Source organism: Pieris napi, chromosome 12 (assembly GCF_905475465.1).
Source record: "Pieris napi chromosome 12, ilPieNapi1.2, whole genome shotgun sequence".
Classification (NCBI taxonomy): domain Eukaryota; kingdom Metazoa; phylum Arthropoda; class Insecta; order Lepidoptera; family Pieridae; genus Pieris; species Pieris napi.
The window spans coordinates 12,709,334-12,734,184 of NC_062245.1; the positions used below are offsets into that span (position 1 = coordinate 12,709,334).

General features: G+C 37.2%; 3 protein-coding genes and 1 long non-coding RNA gene across 10 annotated transcripts in view; 1 reads left to right on the forward strand and 3 right to left on the reverse strand.

Annotated features, from left to right (window-relative positions):
• Positions 1–568: 568 nt before the first annotated feature.
• On the reverse strand, positions 569–5,969 carry LOC125054303 (macrophage mannose receptor 1-like). Its single transcript, XM_047656104.1, has 5 exons — positions 5,474–5,969; positions 4,986–5,252; positions 1,990–2,184; positions 1,195–1,443; positions 569–1,055 (listed from the first exon to the last, which is right to left on the reverse strand). Exons 1-5 carry the CDS (start codon positions 5,526–5,528, stop codon positions 847–849), a joined length of 975 nt encoding a protein of 324 aa, XP_047512060.1. The 5' UTR covers positions 5,529–5,969; the 3' UTR covers positions 569–846.
• Positions 569–14,713, reverse strand: LOC125054302 (macrophage mannose receptor 1-like). Of its 3 annotated transcripts, none has more exons than XR_007117691.1 (6): positions 14,579–14,713; positions 14,081–14,347; positions 11,544–11,738; positions 10,981–11,229; positions 9,877–10,179; positions 569–747 (listed from the first exon to the last, which is right to left on the reverse strand). XR_007117691.1 is itself a non-coding variant. In XM_047656103.1 (6 exons), exons 1-6 carry the CDS (start codon positions 14,631–14,633, stop codon positions 8,916–8,918), a joined length of 954 nt encoding a protein of 317 aa, XP_047512059.1. In that variant the 5' UTR covers positions 14,634–14,713; the 3' UTR covers positions 7,947–8,915. The 3 variants fall into 3 exon arrangements, 2 of the variants coding, with proteins under 2 accessions (XP_047512059.1, XP_047512058.1); XM_047656103.1 differs by lacking the exon at positions 569–747 and adding an exon at positions 7,947–8,922 and having other exon boundaries at positions 9,999–10,179; XM_047656102.1 differs by lacking the exon at positions 569–747 and having other exon boundaries at positions 9,530–10,179.
• A 51-nt stretch (positions 14,714–14,764) lies between these two features.
• LOC125054305 lies at positions 14,765–15,406 on the forward strand. Its single transcript, XR_007117693.1, has 2 exons — positions 14,765–15,027; positions 15,102–15,406. It is a non-coding gene; the product is annotated as an uncharacterized LOC125054305 (long non-coding RNA).
• Positions 15,400–24,851, reverse strand: part of LOC125054300 (ecdysone receptor) — a 111,289-nt gene continuing 101,837 nt past the window's right edge. For 3 of the 5 annotated variants that reach the window (XM_047656097.1, XM_047656096.1, XM_047656094.1), the window contains 6 exons: positions 20,919–21,089; positions 19,854–20,146; positions 19,387–19,566; positions 19,000–19,158; positions 18,696–18,918; positions 15,400–18,614 (listed from right to left, as the gene is read on the reverse strand). In XM_047656097.1, coding sequence (XP_047512053.1) covers positions 18,319–18,614; positions 18,696–18,918; positions 19,000–19,158; positions 19,387–19,566; positions 19,854–20,146; positions 20,919–21,089 — 1,322 coding nt within the window. In that variant the 3' untranslated portion in view covers positions 15,400–18,318. The remainder of the gene's footprint in view (positions 18,615–18,695; positions 18,919–18,999; positions 19,159–19,386; positions 19,567–19,853; positions 20,147–20,918; positions 21,090–24,851) is intronic. The other 2 variants (XM_047656098.1, XM_047656095.1) reach the window with 1 other exon arrangement.

Here is a 24,851-nt window from a genome sequence, read left to right on the forward strand (position 1 = left end):
CCATTCTTTGTTTAGTTCCATTCGTTTAGTTTCGAATGACCACAGAGCGCTCTCCGTACTAAAATTCATGAAAATTGTTCAGCGTGTGTCTTGAATTACTTTTTATATACAAAAAAGTCATTACGTATCAATAATTTTAATATACTTACTATAAAATAAAGTAAATAAATCAGTGACGTTACAACCTTCTTAAGACTGCGCCTTAGATTTAACGTATCTGTTTCCGTTCGGTGGGTAATCAATTAGCTTCTGATATATTATCTAATAATACCAATTTGACTTAGGGTCCTTCAAGAAAAGAGCTTACCGATTCTCGAAAGGCCGGCAACGCACTTGCAAGCCTTCTGGCATCGTGAGTGTCAAGGGCGGCGGTATCTCTTAACATCAGGTTTCCTGCCCCTTTGCCTCCTACTATAAAAAAAAACATGACATACGGAGTCATAGCTCGCGCTGAATCTTGCATCTGAAGCTTTGCAGTAAGAGTCCACGATGGCGTCGCGAATTATCTTCTTTTCTGCTCTGACATCCGACCAACCCACCACAATATATAACAAATAAAAGTCAATGCTCGAAATAAAGATTTTCTTTCACATTAAATTAATACTATTTTCTTAGATAGAGAGACATATTATTTACAAGACGAAATATAATTAGTTTATCTGTAAGCATTTCATAATATTCAAAGTTTGTTTAGTTTGATGAAATACAAAAAAGTTTGAAAATGGCCTCTTTATCAAAGGAATTACACTTATCTTTTACGTTCTAGACACGTTTTAAAATAGAAGCGAACTTTGACCGCTGATATACTGAAAACTGTAATCCAAATAACAAGTAATTTACTACTAATTACTGTACATCATCGTAATCACCAAACCTTAAGTTAATAGAGTTTTCTAATAGCGGTATCTCCCTTTCGCATATAAACAAGCATTTTTGATTGCATCCGATGTCGTTGAGTTTGCCATTAAAGAACATGGAGCCGCAGTTCTCTCTATCTCCTCCGTCGGGTTGGTTTGTGCCCCACGTCTTGTAGCCGAGGGATTTGAGTGGCCGACCTGGAAATAATTCTTTGACTGACCGACTGTTTGTGGAGAACACCTATACGTGGGTAACCAGGTATATTGCTCGTAGCGTATCGTTCGGAGATTACCTATTACATGATTAATGTTTTAATTAAACCTCTAAAAAACATACCCATAATAGAACGCCACACTGAATTCTTCTTAACATATCCCAAATGAATGGCACCTCGAAGATAGTTGCCCTCCACGTCATCTTTTTTCGCCATCTTTGTGATGTTCACGAGGTGGTCCGCTTCTCCCTGACTGTCGATGATAGCCAAGTACCCCTGCTCGGCATTGCAAGCTCGGAAAGCCTCCGTCCAGTTTCTTGGATTTGTGTGAAACTTGTAACATCTACCTAATTGTTCCACATATTTGTAACCTGGACAGAAAAGTTTAACCATCATTCATTTATATGCATTTGAAACAACGGAACTTCCGATTAGGCGAAAGCAGTTTTCACTTTATAGGTGTCATCATGTAAAATTAACAAATAATAATAACCATATAATGAAATTCTCAGGCCAGATCAGTGAATAATAATCAGCGGTGGCAGTTCAAACAGTAAAATAGTTATATTTTTCACTTTAAGAGGCGCTGCTAGGTACATATTTTCGTATTCTTGTCGAATAATGGCGGCATAGAATTGGTATAGGCCAGACTCTGAGGCAGGAAGGTAAGAAGGCCTAAGCAGGAGCGATTATCTTATAAACCTACAGCGGCTTGAATTTAATCTCTACAATAAAAATTAACCTCAAGGTGCCAATTGATAGATATTCCAGAGAACAAAAATATAAATAATTATATTTTGGAAGGCAAATATTATCAGGGTTGATCACATACTTGTTAAAAAAAACGACAATATGACGGGGCGATATGTCCCTTTCATCAACTGAAAAAGAAAAAACGTAACTCGGTTAAAACTTACTCCTATTTGGTAAATCACATAGTCTATTCCAACGAATCGTGCTTGCTCGTTTCTTGCAAATAAAGGGGTAGAGATTATTGCAGACAGCATCGCTTATACTTAAAGTATGTCGCAAAATGACACAAGTTTTCAAAACCTCGAAACTATTTGGTTCGGCTTGACCCCATTTTTTGTAAACAGTGTTTATTGAAGCACCTGGGGATAAAGGTAATAAACAAACTTAGGTAAGAAGTTTTACATCCCTTGCTTTTTCCCTTTATATTTAGTCATATGCAGTCAACAAATATACTATATGTTATTATACTAAAAACCTAATGAATTATGCACCAAGAATCATTCATACATCAGAAATAAGATTATCTTTATTTAATATGTGAATTTTATTGTTAGATATATAAGCAATTACGTAACGACGGCGCGGCCGGTAGTCTCAAAATAAATCAGAAATTGAGTCTCTAAGATCAGTTGAAGAAAGAAGTCTCTGGTGAATAGCGCTCGTTGGTTTAGAATTTAAGATAAGGAATAACTTACGTTACTAAGAATTGCACAAAAAAAAAAAACAATCCAGCACGAATAACGGCCAAAACCAATATGCAATATCAATCCAATTTTAGCTGTCATAGACTGACAATTTAATCCATTTCTAAAGAAAAGCATGCCAATATTCAATACATGGACTGAGATACCAATCTAATTATTCAACCAATCGTTCAGAGGGCGGATAAGAGATTGAAGATTGCCCTCTGTATGAAAATGAATGTTTACTCATGCCAACAACCTATCTGTCCATTTTGACAGTTGCTTCGATTGGCCAAATCAATCTCGGATTGCTATCGGTGAAACTCGTATGATTTGGGTTTGGGATTGCGACCTAACTTAATATTCATTGGGAAAATTTATTCATCTTCCAGTTCTAGTGATAGTGATTTGGAAGTTTAAATGCAATTATCCGATTGGGATAGTAATTCTGAAGCTGGAAGAAGACAACGTACTTCTGTGCGAAGACATAAGAAGACAAGAATTTATTATATCCAGAGCCTGAATGACGCCGAATTCACATTTAGATTTAGGTTAACAAAAGAAGCTTTGGAGACACTTTTACACAAAGTGATGTCTATATATGACTTCTTGCAGGTTTCATCTTTTCATCAACTTTTGTAAAAAAAAATTAAATATTAGCTACAACCAAAAATATTTGTTACTATAGATGATACTACCTACTAACTCCACTTCAAAACCTCAAGACTCCAGCAGAACATCTTTATAAAGAATCTCAAATACGAAGCAGAAATGTGGTGGAAAGGACATAATATGGTGTTTGGAAAAAATCGGTTCCCCTAAATCGGTTTGTCAAAAAAGGTTTTGCTTCAAGTATCTCGTGTACAAGCCGTGATAGTGGCATGTGCAGTGTTTCACAATATTGCTATTGATATGCGAGATGAACATTTTGAACTACTGCAACAAGTAGATGAACAAGCTGATGATATTGATCAAAGCGCAATTGACAACGTGGGAAATGCAAGTGTGCGAAGTAATCTTATAAGTGATTATTTTGCTTTATTACTATAATATTTTATAAATTACAACATTTTTGAGATAAATTAAATAAAAATTCACTGCTTTTATTTAAATAAAAATACAATTTTTTAATACAATACATCCTCGCTCCAGGCACAAAATCTATTATTTTTCTAATTTATTTAACAATATATTTTTTTCTATGGCCCATAATTCTCTTTTATGCTCTCTTTCTTCCTCTTCAAATGCCCATTGCTTTCTCTTATTTAGAAGCTCTTCGTTTCAATTGACTTTCAATTCCTTCGACAGACAACAATATCATGTCTTTGACTTTTTCCTCGATAGGGGGTAAGAGGAGTAGCAGCACTAGGGCCACCTCCTGTACGATATGTTTCAGCATGTATCAAGGCAGACTTTTTTCTTGTAGCCCTCTTTAAGCTTTAGCACTGCGAAAGTTTACCCCACTTGTGCTATTAAACAGCGCCTCCAGCGTCTTCCAGCACCGCTCTTTCTCCTGCCAGGTGACTGAGTCACTCTTTTTATTTTCTAATATATTTTTATGGTCAGCAACAAGCGAAGTTAGAAGGTCAACTTCTTCCCGGCTGAAATTGACGCTTCTTTCACGTTTTTGCGTAGACATTTTTTTAAGTTAAAGAACCAACCTCGAATCACAAAAACAACATACACAAACTACTCAGAGAAAATTTATATTTGTAATAATATGTACTAAAATACTCAATAACCTAACAAACAAAAATACCATATGACAATTACAGCCCGTTTCATTACAAGTAATATTAAATGACCAACAAAAAGGTTAAGGTTCTATGTTTTTCTATAGAATTTTGTAACTTTATTTGTTCGTAACAAAAAAACAAACAAAACGTTGCATAGCTATTTGCTACTTTATCCATACATTGTGAAACAGACCCTAAGTCTTACTTATTTTATTTCGTTCCAAAAACAGCAAACTTTTGGTATGCTTGAAGACAACATATTGCATTGAACGAAACGCGGTCGAGAGGCAAGGATCACGCAAAAGATTGCTGTCAATATTTTGTCAAATAAACAATCGGATAGCAGAAATGTTTATTGGCATGCAGATTGGAGATCGGTCTTTAAATATGAATCAGTCCAAGATTGGTTATAATCATAGATTGATGATACATTATTAATTTTGGCCGTAAGACAAGATTCAAAGATACTAATTATTACTATTAAACGCAAAACTATTTATAACGAATGACAACTGAGTCAGTAGTCTGTACCAATATGTTGTTCTCTTATTCAACTAACATACTCGAAACTACGATTATACTACAGTATTTGACCTTTGAAACAGGTTTGTAAAAAAAATCTATGCTAGCCAATAGTGTATTACATATTTATAAATCAAGAAAATTTTGATGTCAAAATGAAAGAAGTCGCAGGTCACTTTGAATAATGTAAATAAAAAAAAATTACCGAATAAGGCTCACCATGAATCGTTACGAAAACGTCTGGCACAAACGGTGCGTAAACGCCGATTATAATCCAGTGGAACCTTTGAGTTTCCTGCCAGTAAGATATCACAGCCTTAGCTTCGTCTTCATCTTCCGGATAAAACAATTCTGCTCCGTCTAATTCACAAGTCTCCTTCGCATCATCAAAAGTCTTGTGCTGCGTGTAAATTTTATAAAAACTATCTGTTTCTGGCATGTATTTCTCGTAGTCGGGACGGAAAAATTTTTTGGGTGGTTCACCAACTTGAAACAATTCAAATGTTATTATGGTATTTTAGAGTACATAATTACACTTATGAAAACATCACACCTCCGAGATAAAAAGAATTGCGCGTCTGAAGTCGCCCCTTTAATCAGGTTTTGGTTTATGCGAAGTTCAAACGCCTTTATAAAAACGAGACACCCTTCACGATTAAAAACCTCACCTGTGTCTTATTAAAAAAGTATATTCTTAGAATACTTACAAGTAATTATCACGTTTGCACTTATCAACAAAAACGAAAACTTTATTGAAAACATCTTCGCTGTATCCACAACACGTGTAAAGAAGTCAACTCACAATACAACAATGAGGTATATATACAGATGTGGTTAGTATCGTTACATATATATTCATAAATACTATATGCTATATAAGAGTTCAAGCTGGTGCCAGCCAATTCGTACATGTGGAATTGTCACGCTGTTTAGTTTCACATATTCATTATAAAATATCTTTGTATATGAAATTAATGTGAGAAGTGGAACCTAGACCAGTCGAACTACTGACTGGCCGACCCGAAGGCCCCAGTGACTTAGGTCGAGACGATGTATATGTCGCAGCCAACTAGCTTAATTAGCCGTTCAATTAACAGCCTAGCCGTTTAACTAACGCCCTGAAAGATATTCAGCCGTAGCGTTTGTTGCATTTAATAACCTGCCTGGCTAATGCTTGCGTGCTCCTATTTCACCATTCCTCCTGCTGATAGAGGACAAATCTTTGTTTTTAATTTATTTTATTATTATTTATTACTTAAGATGACATGAAGAACATGGTGTAATGGTTGAAGCTCCTTACAAACGTTGTGTAAAACGAAAACTTGGCCATTAAAAAGAGTGGCGGAGAGTTTATTGCCAGTTCTTCTCGTCCGTTCTACGCTCTTGATTTGAGAACAGGCAGTAAATGTAAAATAAGAAGCATTTAATGTATATTTCTTTTTTTGACGTTCATAAGTGTACATTGTGTTACCTACATGAATAAATGATTTTTGTTTGTTTGTTATGTTAGGCCATTCGTACGATAGAGTCATTATTTGGCAGAAATAAAAAAGATAAACATATGACATAAAAAATATTTCTTTTAAAATTAAATTGCTTAAGTCAAATTCAGGGTTGAATTTGATGATACTGATAAAAAAACATATTTAAAATTGTGTGTAATGTATTGAAATTCGTAAACAAACCGAACATTTTCTACTTTTCTACTGGTTTAATTAGAGATGTGACATTCTGCATAAAAAATCCATTTTTAATTAATCGATTGTTTTTTTAGGATGAAATGGATTAATATTTTTTTTTTTTTTTAATATTTATTGATTATTTCCTAATTTTTGAATTTTAAGTTTAAGAATAATAACCCCCAAGTACTTTCACGTGCCGGAAACAGTTATTTAAAACTACTACTATACTAACCTAACCGAACAATAGATAATAATAGGTTTAGGTAAAAGACTAGGATGTTAATTGAACGGCTAATTAAGCTAGTTGGCTGCGACATACATATATCCTTAATGGTCGAAATAACTTTCTTTTTTTTATGGCTGTGGCACGGTTTGTGCATATTTTTATTTATTTATTTAGTTATTAAGCCCACAACATCACACACAGTCCTAAGTCCACTAACTATTTCACAAAATCCCACATCTAAAATGTGTGACAATTAATGCAAGCATAAGTTTCTCAGTAAAAAAATCAAATAGAAATTAAAAAAAAAAAACACAACTAAAACACACACGACAATGCAAGCACACATTAAAATAAAATCAATTTTTAACATAAACATGAAATAAAATTTTCAACAACAACAGCGAAATTAGGTTCTAGAAAGGCACCCCACAATGCTTTCTCTAAAACCGATCAGCCCACTACCGAATATATCCAGCTCTGGATACGCTGTGTTCAATTTGTTAAAATCGCGAAGAATTCGAACGAGAGGTGCCTGAACTCCTAGGTTGGTTTTGGCAAAAGGAATTTGAAAGATATTATTGATTTTAAACCTAGGGAATGAGTAAGGGACGACAAATTTGATTTCCTGTAAGAGGTCACTGCTCTGTAAATGGTTGTTGAGCAATTTATACAAGAATGTAACACCGGCTAGAGTTCTCCGATTGTTAAGAGATAACATATTAACACTGCATTAGCCAGCGTGAAGTATAAGATTTTTATAATTCGTGCTTTTTGCCTTAGAAATTCGACCATGTCCTCCATGTACGGTTTAGGCACTCGCCCGGTACCGCACAACCCTCCCAAAGGCCGAGAACAAATTTTAAATTAAATTAAAACTTGCCCTCGAACCGGGAATCGAACCCGGTACCCCTCACCTAGCTGCCACTTAATAAGACCGCTAGGCTATGAGGCCCCTATGAAATAACTTTATTAGCAGCATTCAGACTATGACGTCATCGTAGTGATTTGTAGACGCAGAATGTAGATGTCGCTAGGAATCGATTTCCTGCTTGGACTAATATTTTTCACCACCTATTCATGCCATGAAGGTGTGTGCCATGACCCACCTTAGCCTACCTGAAATTGTTACGCCTATATCTATTTCCCCTATGTTCAGCTATATATTTAAAAAAAAATTGTTCACTTAAGAAATTTATATTATATATTTTAGGAAGAAATCACTAGGAAATTGTTAAATAAAATAAATTTTCAAAACATAATGAAATACTGTTATTCAAATTCCAAATTATTTTATTAAAGATTTTTCTATATTAATTTAGTGAAATCCTTGCGCTTGATGCACAGAGATTTTATATAAGGTTCCAATTTGGTTAGCTTCAGTCTCAAGTCTCCGTTGTGTTCAACAGCTGATTTCGATTGCCCCCCTGTGGGGCGTGGGCCCCACGTTGGAAAACACTGATTTACACAATTGTTTGTCTATAATCTAATTGGTTTATAGTATGATTTGTTTATAAACAGTACTTTATATATTATATATTTAATACTTTATAGTGCCTTTCGAACTCGGTTCCATATTTTTTAAAGGCAACTTATTCGTCATATTTTTAGTATAATGGTTGTCTCGGGATAAACTCCTGAAAAATGCTGCATCCCACCATTTTTCTTGTTAGTAATTTGTTTTATATATTTTTAAATTAGTTTTAATTTCTATATATTATAGTAAATAAAATAAAGTTCGAATGGATATTCAATCTATAAAATAATTAAACTAATATGACTTGATAATATTTAACGGCTTCATTGAAATTGTAGTAAGCATTTTTGACTGCAGATCATGAGGTCTCAGATTCGATTTCTGGGTCACCGTGATTTCCTAAAGAAACAATTTCAGTGGTTGCCCCGAGTTCAGAAGTTAGCAGTCCTTTTTGCTTTGGTTCAGCACGGAGAGCTGTCGGCCCTGGGCCTGTTCTCATGATACTGCCGCGGCGTAGTCGGTCATCCAGTCCCATCGGAATAAAAGAGAAACTGAGTCGATAATAGCGCTAAGTCTAACCCTAATCCGTTAAAAATATATTATATGTGCATAGTCATACCTCTTAGATAATAATTCCTTATAATAAATAATATATTACAAGATTTGATATAACAATGTCTCTAAAACAATATACAAACACAGCCTTTTGTAACATCTTTGGTATGTCCTTGCTCTTAATATATAGGAATTTAAGAAGCCCCCACCAATCATTTCCTAAAACAAAATTTCTCTTGTTATTTAAAAGAAATTAATGCCATGCATTTTTCTAGAATAAGTACGTCACAAAGGGAGGTTTTTTTAGAAATCCGAGGGCAAACGAGCTGGAACCTCACATGATATTAAGTGACACTCACCCTTGGATACAAAGATGTAAATACTTTTCAATCTACATACAGTATATTGCATGAAAAATACGTAAAATCGAATATTCGACGAGCTAGAGTTGTCAAAGGTTGAAATAATCGTGTTGTTGTCTACACGATTATTTCAACCCAGAATTTACATGTTTTTCCTTAGTTTCGTTAATTTGAATTCCTTATGAATAATAAGTTTTTCTTCAAAAAAAATAACAATTCAAATTGAAAAGTAAGGCACACAGACATAAACACGTTGTGTCGAAGTTGTCTTAATGTGCTTGTTAAGTATACCTACTATTCTGAACAGAGGTTATCACTTAGGGTAATGTGCTATATATATGATAGTGATTGATTACTCGATTCGAGTAACTTTTTATCTACACTAAAGTTCATAGTGCTTTTCTGGTAGGTTTCAATTTTGAATTTTCGAGGGTTATTAAAAGTTTTATTAATAAATATATATATTTGGTGTTTTTATACATTTATTTTAACTATTCATTCGATAAACAGCGTCTTTAGGCCAACATTTAACTCTAACAAGCCCATGATGGCGTTGCAAATTATTTTTCTTTCTTCTCTTACATGCCGGTCAAACCCGCCACAAAATATATGTTAAGAAATGAAAGTCACTGTACGAAATAAACATTTCCTTTCACATTTCTTAATTCTTAGATAAAGAGCCATTTATTGTTTATTACAACTATTTAAGAAACAAGTATATTTTTGGTTTCATACAATTCATCATTTGGTTTGTTTGATAAAATACGAAAAAAGAGTCTCTTTATCAAAAGAATTATGTATTATTAATTATCTTTTACGTTCTTGACACGTTTTAAAATAGAAGCGAACTTTGACCGCTGATATACTGAAAACTGTAATCCAAATAACAAGTAATTTACTACTAATTACTGTACATCATCGTAATCACCAAACCTTAAGTTAATAGAGTTTTCTAATAGCGGTATCTCCCTTTCGCATATAAACAAGCATTTTTGATTGCATCCGATGTCGTTGAGTTTGCCATTGAAGAACATGGAGCCGCAGTTCTCTCTATCTCCTCCGTCGGGTTGGTTTGTGCCCCACGTCTTGTAGCCGAGGGATTTGAGTGGCCGACCTGGAAATAATTCTTTGACTGACCGACTGTTTGTGGAGAACACCTATACGTGGGTAACACTGAAAATGTTTAGAACTGGCCAGTTAGAAACAATGCTAATGAAAACTTTTTTGAATTTCAATTTTAGAACTCATTGGTAACCTTATGTAGTATATTACATTCATTTGTCATTTGTTTTTGTGAATTGGCGGCAAATCTAAAACTCTTGTTACACGTGAAAATTAACCTAACGCGAGAAAATTGTTGGTCAATGATTTATTATGACTTTCGTTATGGGCTTACTCAACAACAAAGCTATGACAGGCTGCGATTAGCATTTCTTAATGAAGCCCCATCTCGTGCCACTATGTACAATTGGTTTAACGAGTTTACCAATTGTGGTAGTAGTGGACGTGGTTGGTAGCGTGGACGTAGCAATCTCAATGATGATCCGCGTGAGGGACGTCATTTAACAGCGACTACTGAAGATAACATCAGTGTTGTGTGACGCATAATAGAGGAAGATATCGTTAAAAGCGAATACGCTTTACGAGCCCTGAAGATGCGGTGAAAGCGGCCGAAAACGCCATAGAAGAGACCCCTAAGGAAGAATGGACCCACTGTTTTTCACAGTGGTTCGACGATATGTAGAGAGGAACGGAGATTACTTCGAAAAACAAAAGTATTGGCAACTTTCTACATTAAGCCGTTTTTCATTTTCTAAACATTTTCAGTGTTACCTAGGTATATTGCTCGTAGCGTATTGTTCTGAGATTACCGATTACATGATTAATATTTTAATTAAACCTCTAAAAAACGTACCCATAATAGAACGCCACATTGAATTCTTCTTAACAAATCCTAAATGAATGGCACCTCGAAGATAGTTGCCCTCCACGTCATCTTTTTTCGCCAACTTTGTGACGTTCACGAGGTGGTCCGCTTCTCCCTGACTGTCGATAATAGCCAAGTACCCCTGCTCGGCATTGCAAGCTCGGAAAGCCTCCGTCCAGTTTCTTGGATTTGTGTGAAACTTGTAACATCTACCTAATTGTTCCACATATTCGTAACCTGGACAGTAAAATTTAACCATCATTTATTTATATGCATTTGAAACAACGGAACTTCCGATTAGGAGAAAGCAGTTCGGCACATGTATACTTTAGTCAACTTGTTGGATCTGTCGCAGTCAACTAGTTTAATTAGCTGTTCAATAACCAGCCTAGCCTTTTTACTAAACGGCGCCGTTTAACAAGCGGCCTGAAAGATATACCAGGAAAGAAAATTGCTTTCGAAGGCAAATACCCCATCTACCTATATACATATATGTATATATCTGGGCTATACGACTATGCGGATTTCGACTAAAGAGAGTAAATACTTACGTTTATCGGGTAAATCACATAGCAGGTTCCAATGAATCGAACTGGCTCTCTTCTTACAAATAAAGCTTTTGGTAGTGTCACAGTTTATATCGTTCAGGGTGGCGTCGTCTAGCAAAGTCAGACAATGCTCGTTGCCTGAATGATTATTTGGTTCACCTTTGGCCCATTTATTGTACACGGTGTCTATTGAAGCACCTGATTGATAGAGTTAATAAGTAATCGAAGAGTTAAATTAAATTGGATTTCAGCCTAATAAAGGAAATCTCTTTAGATAATATAATCGATGAACTTGATTATTGTGACTTCCAAAAATTAGGATCTAATTCATCGTCCGTTTTTAGACCAGTGCAGATAGCCTTAAAAATAAATAAAAAGTGAAAAAAAATAATAGTAGGATGAAACCTATTGGAAAAGGAGGAGAATATTATAAAAATTAAAGGAAAAATAATTTACGGGCGATCTGAGGTCGGGAAGGGGAAGGAGGGGGAGTTTTTAGGGTAAAAAACGGTTTATCTCGATTTCCGGCAAAACTAAAAGTCCTATAGAAGAAAGTTAAATGGCAAAGTTGTAGGTAATCAAAAGATCTAAAACTTTTGTATTCACACATTTTTCACATAACCTCAAAATTTATGTGAAAAATTCAAAAAACCAAGTTTTTGGTTTTTAATTTTTATCTTTTACAAAAAATTTTTGTTTTTAACGAAATTTGGTGAAAACTTACCTTTCTATGTCCCAAATACGCAGTAATTTATTTGATTTAAAATATTTATTTTTTCACCTCATTTTGAATTAATATCGAAAATAACACCCTAATTTTCAATCGAAAATTCACCCGTCAAAATATCAGTTTTTTTCAAAAAGTTGGTGTGCTTTCAGTTCGTTGAAATCTCTACTTTCCTATGGTAAAAAAATATATATATATTACCATAGTAAATCTTCTCAGAAAATGCAAAAAATCGTATGCAGTAACGCCCAGACCCGTCATCCCCTTCCCTACTTCTCTATGAATCTTTTTTAAATTATAATTAGATGCCTATTTATTACTATTTTAAGATAACTTATATATACCTGAGTGACCTAAAAAAAAATTTTAGCCTTTAGATGGGCTAAAATTTTCGTATTTCATAGAGAAGTAAGGAAGGGGATGACGGGTCTGGGCGTTACTGTATACGATTTTTTGCATTTTCTGAGAAGATTTACTATGGTAATATATATATATTTTTTTTACCATAGAAAAGTAGAGATTTCAACGAACTGAAAGCACGCCAACTTTTTGAAAAAAGCTGATATTTTGACGGGTGAATTTTCGATTGAAAATTAGGGTGTTTTTTCGATATTAATTCAAAATAAGGTGAAAAAATAAATATTTTTAATCAAATAAATTACAGCGTATTTGGGACATAGAAAGGTAAGTTTTCACCAAATTTCGTTAAAAACAAAAAAAATTTGTAAAAGATAAAAATCAAAAACCAAAAACTTGGTTTTTTGAATTTTTCACATAAATTTTGAGGTTATGTGAAAAATGTGTGAATACAAAAGTTTTAGATCTTTTTATTACCTACAACTTTGCCATTTAACTTTCTTCGATAGGACTTTTAGTTTTGCCGGAAATCGAGATAAACCGTTTTTTACCCTTAAAACTCCCCCCAATCCCCCCTTCCCCTTCCCGACCTCAGATCGCCCGTAAATTATTTTTCCTTTAATTTTTATAATATTCTCCTCCTTTTCCAATAGGTTTCATTCTACTATTATTTTTTTAGGTTTTAAAAATTATCGGCACTGGTCTATTTAATGATAAATGAAATTTAAATCTTAGAACAATAAATTACAGTCGAAAACAGTCAAACATGAAAAAAAAAATATGTGTTATTTATGAACACAATTAAAAATGCTGTTAATTTAGAGTTTATGCGTCCTGTTTTTCTTCAATGTTTATGACATTTAGAAAATAAATATAACTTTTTTCATGATTTTAGTGGAATATAATATTGTTGATCGGTAATTTACCACTTTTACACCACTCGAATGAAAATCATATTCATCTGTAGGTATTTTAGTAAAAATTTATTAAAAATTTAGGCATATTATTATGTGTTACGTATCTATTAATTTTAAAAATACAGTCACCGATATCCAATACAATACAGTTCCAATACAGTTTAAATACACAATGAATTAAAATCAAATTTTAGTATTGCTATCCTTTTAATTATTAAGTGGCGCAATCTAGTGGTGGTCTGCAAAATGACATTTTCTTCCTATTACAAATATACTACAGTATTTGACCTTTCAAACAGGTTTATATCAAAGTCTTCGTGAAGGCATTAGCCAATATTTAACTAAATTAATTTTTTGTATCTCACCTTGAGTTATAAAAACTTTTATTAATTACTGAGCTATTACGAGCATCTATACATTTTCATATAAAAATATTGTTTTTACTTTGATATCAAAATATTAATTCTTGTTAAAAGGAATATACTTAATTCGCAATCTAAAGCACATTATGTTGTAGAAATAGTTGGCAGAGAACTCACCGTGAATAGTTTGATATACTTCAGGCACAAAAGGTGCCGAAACGCCGATATAAATTGAAGAAAAAAATTGTTTTTCTTTCCAATATGTAATCATAGCCTTAGCCTCATCTTCATCTACCGGATAAAATAATTCAGCTCCTTCTATTTCACAAGTCTCCTTCGCTCTATCGAAAGTTTTTGGCAGACCGTGAACTTTATAAAAACTGTCCGTTTCTGGCAAGTATTTCTCGTAGTCGGAACGGAAAAACTTTTGCGATTGTTCTCCAACTTAAAGCAATTCAAATTTAATTATTGTATTTTAAAGTAGGTACTTATAAAAATCACATCACACAAAAAATATAAAAACACTATGTGGGAAAATTAATTGCGCGTCTGAACTCGCTTCTTTTATCAGGTTTTGGTTTGAAAGTTCAAGCGCCTTTAATAAAACGCGATACAGCCTTCGCCATTAAAAACATCATCGTGTTTTTAACAAAGGACTATTGTTAGAATACTTACAAGTAATGACCACGTTTGCACTAATTAACAAAAAGTAAAACTTTATTAAAAACATCTTTGCTGTATCCACAACACGTGTACAGAAGTCAACTCACGACACAACAATGAGATATATACGGATGTGGTTAGTCATCGTATGTAAAGCATATATCTTACTGTTATAAAAGAGTATATAAGTAATATAGACTGCGTTGAGAAAATGGCCTCTACAGACTCAACATAATAAACAGGAAAATGTAATGTTTGACATTATCACTTCTGTACTCTATAGAACAAGTTTACGTAAAAAATATACGTACCTGTAGCTAATAACTTTGGTAAAGCTCAGATTGTGAACTTTGCATACAATTCATTGTGGGGTCATTGACCAGAGACGTTAAAGGTACGTCTATTAGATTAGTTTCGAAGATTGAAAGGATTGACGAAGGCCTCTGCTGGACATACTTCAGGTAAGGTAATAAGGGATAAGATAAGGGCCGGTGGAAGATTTTTGAAACTTTTAGATTTTTGTGCTCATGAATAGGAAAGGGTCAGAAAAGATCGATCCCGCAACCCATCGGAAACGCTACCAAGTGTGGGTGCCTTTCAATTTTTCGCCTAAAAGTCACCCTTACGGGGACTCAGGGGCCACGCGTCTAAAAGAAGAATGCTGATGCATCACTGCAAGCACTGGAGCCAACCTCCCCCAGCTCAATATTCCAAGGCGGATGGCGCGATGTGATAATGATCGTTGCCGAATCAAGCTATTAATTAAATTAAATAAAAAGTTTGAAAGGTCAGGGATTGTGATTGGAAAGTTAAGGTTAAATAAAAGACATTGATATTTTATGTTGAGGTGTAAGTTTATTCGCATAACAATGTTTCATACAAATTTCCTCGTTTTGTACACCTTTTAATCATTTGTTTTGTAGATAGTATCTTTTATAAAAGTTGTCTCTCTAAAACTTCAACACATTCGTCATGTCTGTTCCCTATAACTAATTCTCCTCACCGCTGCAGTTAAATTATAAAATAGGGGTTCACTAAGGCGTAGAGTTAGGATGAAAAAAAAGTTACATAGAAAACGAAACAATATGCAAGAACACGGAATGGGATCCCATCTCTCGTGTCAGCCTTCCGGTGACATCTGACGCGGCAGAGGCTGCGCGAGAGTGCGAGGAGTTACACTTCAATATTGTTTATTTCTCTAATGGACATTGCACGATGACACTGGTATCAGCGGTTAGAATTATCAATAAGTAAAATTCATTTCTAAAATAATAACTTAATCACTTGAAATCAATTCAAAATGTACATCACTCGTCTCGTCCAATCTGCTACAAAAATCAGCAAATTCAAATACGAAGATCACCTACTCCGACTATGTAAAATTAATCGCTTAAGTATAAGAAAACACGTAAAGTGTGATAGGGCCTATTATGCTTCCAGTGTACGACGCTCCCGACAGCGAATCGAATTGCGCCTTTAAAACTAAACATGACTGTACATCGTATTTCTACGTAATCATTTGTACATATTGCACTCTGAAGAAACAAAGCATCGTCAAACATCGGTACGAAATACTCTTCTGCGCTCTCGCGCCTCACAAAGCTTACAAAAGATAAATACAGAGGTCATTTACAAAAAATATATTCTACCCAAATAATATAAAAATAACAACAGCCATCTGTACTTTATTAGATGAATAAAATTAAACATATGTCAAACATACGACCATAAAATCTAGAGGTACCTATATACAGTAAAAATGGACACGCGGTCGAGACCCTCGCTCCCTCGAATACTCCGCGTCGAAGGAGGGCCGACGTCGACGGAAGGCCGTCTCGACGGTCCCGTCCCGCCCGTCCCGTCCGTCCCGAGCCCCACCCGGCGCTCCGGGGCCGTCTTCGACGGCCCTCGGCGATACTAACTCGGCTTATGTTAACGGCTAAGACACAAATTATATTACGGTACTCATCTCCGACGAGACTTTTACACTTAATAAATCTATTACAATTTCAAAATCGAATAATACGTATCGAACACGACCGGCTGCGCACCGACGGAGTCCGTCGACCGCTAACCGAATGGCAGTTTTGGTTGTCTCGACTCGCTCCGAGTCTAAGGCATGGATCGCGGCGAACGTTACCGCGAAGGCCCACTCGCTCGCTCGCACCGTGTTACGTATACGTACGTAAAATGGCAGTGTGTCGTATACGCCCCGAGGCCCGTCCGAGGCGCTCCGTGGCGTTTGTGCTTCGATTACTACTATGGGTCGTCTACCTCTACGACTTAATTATAAACACGAGTCGAAAAGATGTCGTCGAGCGGAGCAGCGCGCGGCCCGCGGTGCTAGCTCGATCGTGACACGCGGATTCACGCGTATACTAGAAATTCATCTCCAAAACCTCAAACACGCCTCGACGGTGCTTAAGCGTCAGGGATGCTGCGCTTACGGGTAATTGAGATCGACTAATTATGTTCTATATACTATGATATCCATTCTCAACAATGAAGGTACTAGAGTACAGGTAACGTGAAATAAGGCATTCCGTGTGTGGTTCAAATGGCAGTTAATTATTGTAATTGTCTCGTATCGTGTGCATCTTTTTCGATTACCGCCAGTAACTCTAATCAGCTGCCAATTACAAGTTATATCAGATAACACATTTAAAAACTCTGCGTAACGTATTAGTCAAATTTAACAGAACTCTTTCAGTCTCAACAGCTGCCGCACAATAATAAACAATAATGAGCAATAATGAGAAGATGCACACAATAATGATTAACCTACGAATGTGTCTTTCTTCGCCCGATCGGCAAAAACACCTCCGTGTGAAATACTTTTGCCACCAAAACATCATAAAAAGATTTTGATTTCTCTTAAACGAGTGTCAGATGCGAGAAAACGCCTTGGCAAAAGGAAACGGGCCGTTAAATCGACGGTTTGGCGTTAGGTTCCTTCGTTTGGAGCGGTTCCGGCGTCCCGAAGTGCCGTAAGCGAACGATGGAAACTAATTAGAAAACGTATCACCCACAAACCTTATTTAACTTATGTATAGAGTTTGATAAGCGATTCTTTCGTTTCAAGTGGAAATTTCGGGACCCGATCGTAGATCGATTGCTTCGCGACGTGGCCGATCGTTTCGTGAAATGCCCAAATCAAACTGGTGGCCAGTTTAATTTGGGCATTAAAATTTTAAAATATCTGACTCATGCGTAGTCCATTCGATCGGCCGCTTCCACGACGTGATCGATCGTATCGGATTTTCTGCGCTTAGCCACGTCACGAAGAGATCCATCGACGGGGCCGCGACCTACGTCGGGGTCACCCCTCCGAGATGCAGAGGGATTTACCGAAACTGTCTGCATCGAGACACACTCGAACTCTAAAGTAATCACAGCGATAATAAAAAAAATCGGGACACGGGCGCAGGAGAAGGGACGTAACGCGGGACATAAACTATATAGAAACAAACGGTCAGTAAAGATCAACAAAGTCCGCCGAGCGAATATACCAATATACAATCGAAAAGGTGAATTTCGGTAAACAAACACAACTATCAACTCTTTCGAATAGAACTCTATATATCAGATATAACTCTCACGATCGCGTCGAGTCCGGTCGCGGAACGACGCCAATAGACTCCGAACGTCCAACAGCACGTAAAGTCACTCCACTTAACCTAGCCAGTCTGTGAGCGCTCTCTCCTCGGCCCCCGCGGCCCCTTCGGCCCCTCGGGCCCCCGCGGCCCTGGGGGCTAGAGCTCGGTCGCGTTGTCCAGCAGCGCCGGAGGCTGCGACGTCACGTCCGCCACGTCCCAGATCTCCTCCAGGAAGGGAGGCAGCTTCCGATTCTTCAGCTTCAGGGATATGCACATGTTGGAGTTCTGCATGCCCAACGTGCGCACTTCCGAAAGAATGGACAGGATCTTTCCGAACAGCACGGAGCAGCGCGAAGACGCGCTGAGCTGGTTGACGATGTACATCCGCAGAGTTGTCAGGTAGTACCTCTGGATCTCCTCCACCAGGTTGGGCTGTTCGAGCCCCGGCCGATCTGAAACGTCGACGTGAGAGTCAGAAGAGAGATCGTTTCGAGGCAGTCGCAGTGAGGGGCGACCCTTCGAAGAAGACTCACCCGAGAATATGATGACGGCCGTGAGCAGCGCGTAGTGCACGTTGTCCAGCGACAGGGCGTACATGCAGCGACAGAAGTGCAGCAGATCCTCTATGACGTAGCTCATGCCCGCTTTGCGATAGTTGTCGCGAGTGTACGCCTCGTTGTTCGCGAACAAAATGCTGTCCGTGCTGGCGTCGTACCGCCGAGCGACGCGCAGCATCATCACTTCACTCGAACACGCCTGTCGCAAACGAACATGTGTTAAAGTCGAAGGAGGGGCGCGATGGTCAATAATGTCGTGAATTCTATTTAGACTTTCTACCTTTAGCAGAGTGATTTGATCTGGTTGCGAGATTTTCCCGAAGCCGGGTAGACCTTTGGCGAACTCCACTATGAGCTGCACCGTCAGAATGGTCATCTCTGTGATCTGACGGAAGGCCAAGTCTGTGTCCCCGTCGTCCTCCTCGCCGTGTTGCCAAGTCTGAAAAATTAATAAGATTCATGAAAGTTGAAACACAAATATCTACTGCACTGTAGTCGGTAATGGCTCATTAAAACCTATTCAATCTTGCGTTCAATGTACACGACATTAAGAATAGTTAATAAGGTGAAATTGTGAGCCGGACTGTCAAACTAATTGAAAATAATTTATGAAGGTGACTCCATAAAAAGACACATATGACGACATATTTCCTAAGCTAAAGCTCACCTGTGTGACTCTTTTGAGATCCTCCTCCGAAGGCTGCTCGTACCCATCTTGGTACCAGACGAGCCTGGCGATCAAGAACTGCTGGTTGGGCGAAAGAGGCGGAATATTCTTCAACCTGTTCTGTTCCAGGAGTTTCTCAGATAGGAACCGCGGGACCACTTCGTGCTGCAAACATTCCAGCTTCACATAGGAAACGAAATATGTTAATATCTCGCTGCCATGGCTCAACAAAGGTCTTTGCTATATAAAGCGGCGACGGAGGTTCTAGGTTCGCAACTCCGAAAACAACATAATTTCGGCAAAATATGCGTGATCACCCACCTCATACACCGTACATATTTCTTGGCATGTACATGTACCAATGTACTAAGTTGACTCAGGTTGTCAATATACAATAGGAACAAATTATAACCATTAAACAGGAAAAAGCATGAGATAGGAACTCTATCGGTAAAGGAGATACTTACGATCCTGGCTGCATCAGGCGGAGGAGGATCACACTGCATAATGGGTGGCATGTGATCATCTACTGTGGTTGTGCTAACTGGTAATTTGTCCTTTTCTCTCTGTGCTTTCTTTTCCTTTCTTTTCAATGCGCATTGGGGCTCCGGGACCACACACTCGGGCCTCATGCCCACCGCTAGGCACTTCTTTAATCGGCATTCTTGGCATTTTCTTCGCATATACATATCCATTTCACAGGCGTGACCAAACTTGCAAATGTAAACTGCATTTTTGGTGACACTCCGTCGGAAAAAGCCTAAAATCAGAAAAATATATTTAAATATTGTTTTTTCTTAACTTATTGGGTTATTTTATTGTGAACCAGGTCAGTTCCAAAAAAGGCACAGGTTCAAATGTAATTTTATAAACCATTCTTGAATAGGTACAGTTTTAGCTCTTGCTTAATATCTATCTAATATTATATAATTTAACAATTCAATTATTTTTATAATTCAGGAGGTACAATTAAATGCTATTGCAATATAATCTCTCATTTATGTAAAGAAATTAAAATATAAAAGATAAATATATCATGAATATGACAAAAGTGAGACATGATTGGGTAATCTCCATGCCTATGAAGACATAGTACGAAATGTGCATAATTTTATCAGCAAAGGTTGTCTGAAAGGCATTGGTCAATGACAGCTGAATAGAGCGCAGTAAACAAACACAATATTAAATAGATAACGTTTTTTAATACTTTTTATAGTTATTTACGAGCTTCAGAGAAATTTATTTCACGGTACTGTGGTTCTTTATTCGTTTTAATTCAGACAAACAAATTGCTTCAATTAAAATGCATTTATGATTTTTAAATGAAACACATTAAGCTCTGAATAACAAATGATTCAGAGCAGTAGACGGGCTACAGACGGCTATTGTGACGTTACGTCCGACTGGGCTAAAGTGCGTGCACATTGTCAACCGAATCGCCATCACAATGCTTCATACTAATACAGAGTATTTGGTCGCGAGGTTACCCGGTACCCCGTTAACAAAACGATGCAGGTAAGGTTTCCAGTTACCTTTACAGCCTTCGCACGTGAGTGCATTGTAATGATACCCAGAGGCTCTGTCACCACAGACGAGGCACAGCTCCTCCTGCTGCCGCGGCGCCGGACCTTTCTTCTGTCTTCGTGCATCGCCATCCGTGCTGCAGCCATTTATGCTCGACGCCGGTGACAGTTCCTCCCTGCCTGGAATAAGACAAAAATGTCCATTACTACGAGATGAAATGTACTTTAATTTTTTATTAAGTCCTACTTGAAAACTCGACAACTTATATTAAAAGCTCCCTTTTTAAAAAAAAAAGTGCGTGCCTACAAAGTACACGTCATGTCAGAAGTGAAACTTCTTTGGCAAACTAATGTTTTAGATTTAAAACTAATGATCTCCGAGACTTAGAGAGAGGAAAAAGAAGATATTATGTTAGAAATTTAATGAATATAATTTTCATTAAAATATTAAGTGTCGATAATTAATACAAATTATATATTTTTTTGAAATTTATTTCTTCTATAATAAAAACACGTGGCAATTTAATTTACAATTCGTCATTTGAGATTTCAATAGATTATTTTGCATAAAATATAAAATACTAATATTTCATAAATTCTCTTTACAAAATTTTAATTTTAAAAATAGAATTTCTATACGATAATTCGCCTCTCAATCGGTCTCAATCGCTCTCTCCCTTTTCTTCGACAAAAACGCTGCACATCTTCGTGACGATTCCGTAAACATTTACCCACATGCGCCTAAAGAAGTTTCACTTCAATAATTGAACTCTCCCGTGCGTCTTCCAATAGACGTTTTCGAGCTAACATCGTCGTGTACCTAATTTTCGGTGGTGGACGCTTCCTGTCCCAACAAAAGGTGGTTAGAGCTACGGTCGGCATACTAATGACGTAGCCACGATGTTATGCTGGGTGTAAATACTCAACGAATGCGTGATCGTCATCTAATCAAAGCACCACACGTCTCGGTCCGTTGTGAACACAAGTCGAATCAGTTTTATATTGGCTATAGCTCATAAGTTATTGTGTTTTTACTTTTAAGCATGTTTTGTTCGGCTATTTAATATTTTGTGAAGATTTATCTTATCTAAATATAATTTATCTTGATCGACTCTAAGTATTCGACTGTTGGTATTGTACACATGGATAAAGAGGAATTGCATGTTAATCATTTCTATGGATTTTGAGTGCGGTTATTTAAGAGTCGGGTCGGTGGCCTTAGCGAGTACCCGAGTTGCGCAACCGACCGAAATACTGCTGCCAAAAAACTAGTTCGACTGTCCCACGTGGTAACGAAAGCTGAGGCCACTCATATAACAGAACGCTTTGCTCGCCTTTCACAAAAATAAACAACTATTCTAAGCGAGTTTATTTTTCGTAATCGAATCAACGACTTCGCGTAATAATATTGGCACAGTTTGAAGTTTCAAATGTGCAAAAGTTCGTCTGTATGCAAGTCCGTCAAACTCTTAAGAATTTCTTTTAGGTCCGTATCGAAAAGCAATTGCCGACTAGGAAACTAATTATGCCGATGGTACGACCTTCCGAAGTGAAACCTTAATGCTGACGAGCAAAGATTTAATTTGTGAAGGTGAACAACTGTTATTTAATTTACTTTTCCTAGCTCTTAATGAAATGAGGTTAAGCATAGTTATCGTGAAGGTAAAAGTCGATCAAGTTTAAAATTACGTAAAGCACAAAAGTAGTAGCTTACATTGAAAGTGATTACAATTTACATGGAGTGTTGCAATTTTCACAGTATGTGGTTAATTAAAAAAAAAACAAGGTTTATGCTGTTTCTGTAAAAATATCATCTGTGCCTTAATATATGAAATAACAGTTGAAAATGAATAAAGAAGATTTATACTCAGATAGATCGCAAATGAATAAAGTAATAAATATTCTGGCCTCGTACACAATCTGTGTTGATTTAGTGACTTAAAAGAAAGATTTAGCAATCAGAGGTTGTTCTTGAAAAAGAAAGCCAATCAAAAGTTGAATGCACGGATGACCGAGTCAGTGTGTTATGTTATTACGTCCCAGCTGTTCAGTCATCAGTGTGCGCCGGCGCATCTAAGGTCTAGTTCGTGCACATTCGGCGGTGTCCGACCGAGTCGCTCTGCTCGGGCACTAGAGCGAGATGACGCGACGAGAGACAAGTGGGGCGCGAACGTCGACCGGGGGCAGCGTGCGGCCTTGACTCTTACGTTGCCCCTCTACCCCCTTCCCCGTACCGCTTCTAGCTACGCTCGCCTTCTTATTTATGATACCATCAGAGCTCGAAGCTCGCGATTCCCAACAGCTAATAATAACTAGATTTTCCTCTCACGCGATTCGACTTTTTCATCTTTTAGGTCTCATCTAATGCCTAACATGGTAAAGCCGTCACTTTTAATGTATTACGCGAGATTTTCTTCAGCCGACAATGGCGCTCGTGTATTGTAATTGGTCGGCAAATGCACCATTTATTTGTGGGTTTTTAAAGCTAATCAGGAATAGCTTAACATTTCAATAAATACAAGTAAAACCATTTTTCAGGAAATGTTTTGTCGGTTTAAAAACAGCATTCCTATTTTGTCATGCGTTATATGATAAAATGCAAATTACCTGAATTTACATATTTCATTCAATTAAACAGGCCCAAATTATTATACACACATAGCATACAATTATAGCAACATGTCGACACTTAAATAGTTCCTGTTATTTAGCTATTACTGACACGATATTATTATAATTTTATTTTTAATTGCCTCGTGAGAAAGATTCAGCTCAAGTAAAATGGTAAATGAACTTTAAAGTTGAACCGTTAGGTTAAAACAATGTAGGTATGTCTAAAACAGAGACCCGAAAATTGTAGATTTTTCATGCGCGCGATGACACATTTAAAAGAAACTTTAATTCTGCTAAGTGCCACCGATTGAACAATACTCAACTTTCTCTGTGACCTGGAGAATCGGGCGACGCAATCACTTCGCAGGCGAAACGCGTAAGCGCACACTAGCCAGTGAAAGTTACCCAAACTTAGGTATTGCACAAGGCGGGCCTACTCACATACGTCATTGAAATTTGGCGAAAGTAAACGTTACGCGACTGACTCGTACTAACTCACTGTTCAGCATTTCCTAGCGCAAGCGCTAAATGGAAGTGCTGATAAACAATTAGAGATAGTTAATGATCGTCACGAAAAGTGATCATAAAAAATACACACGTGATGATGCATCGCTCGGGCGGAGATCGACTTATAATGTTACTTTCTACGATACTTTCTAGCGAGAGATGTGGGCCGGTGCCGGCGCAAGTAGAGCGATCGGTTTCTCCACGCGTCGGGAAAACGGATTGAAATAGAAATCGCGCGGTGAAAATCGCCATTTTCACGTCACACGCTAATGTGGAAACTTAGCTCGTTATGTTTTCGTTCCCTCGCTGGATTCTATTGCAAGTGTAACTAAATATGTTCAGTGTTAAAATTAGAACCAGGAAACGGGGATGCAGAGCGAGGGCGGCCCTAATAAGACGCCATTACAGACGCCTAACACGTGGAAGTGTTTACATCCGCCGGCTCGTCCATCCGGACTGCAACGCATCCGGGATGATAAACACTGCCAAATATAGGCAAACGATACTATATATACGAAAGAGTCGGCCTTTTAGTATAAATTGCACCGACGGCACTTGGATTACGTCAAGCCTCTCAATCCCCATCGCGTTAAATAGTTGCACCGTGTTTTGTCTCTGTCTGTTCCCTAATTTAGTACAGCCGGCACCCACGTTACTGCGTACCACAGTCTTTTCGAGTAAACATGGGTACGTTAAGTAAATAGACGAAGGGAGGTATAATTAGAATTGATGCCGCAATGTTTAACGAACATGAAACTTCAGAGAAACAGCTGCCTTTTTTATAACTTGTAAATTAACGACGGTTTTGGTACGATAAAGCAG

Bases quoted from the DNA above. Each gene is read 5' to 3' on its own strand.
- LOC125054303 (XM_047656104.1), bottom strand. From the start codon at position 5,528: ATGTTTTCAATAAAGTTTTCGTTTTTGTTGATAAGTGCAAACGTGATA. The intron at 1,444-1,989 runs GTAAGTTTTAAC...TTTTCTGTCCAG, and splicing joins ATGTGATTTACCAAATAGGA to GTTACAAATATGTGGAACAA. The intron at 1,056-1,194 runs GTATGTTTTTTA...AATTATTTCCAG, and splicing joins AGTGTGGCGTTCTATTATGG to GTCGGCCACTCAAATCCCTC.
- LOC125054302 (XM_047656102.1), bottom strand. From the start codon at position 14,633: ATGTTTTTAATAAAGTTTTACTTTTTGTTAATTAGTGCAAACGTGGTC. The intron at 11,739-14,080 runs GTGAGTTCTCTG...TCTATCAATCAG, and splicing joins AGTATATCAAACTATTCACG to GTGCTTCAATAGACACCGTG. The intron at 11,230-11,543 runs GTAAGTATTTAC...TTTACTGTCCAG, and splicing joins ATGTGATTTACCCGATAAAC to GTTACGAATATGTGGAACAA.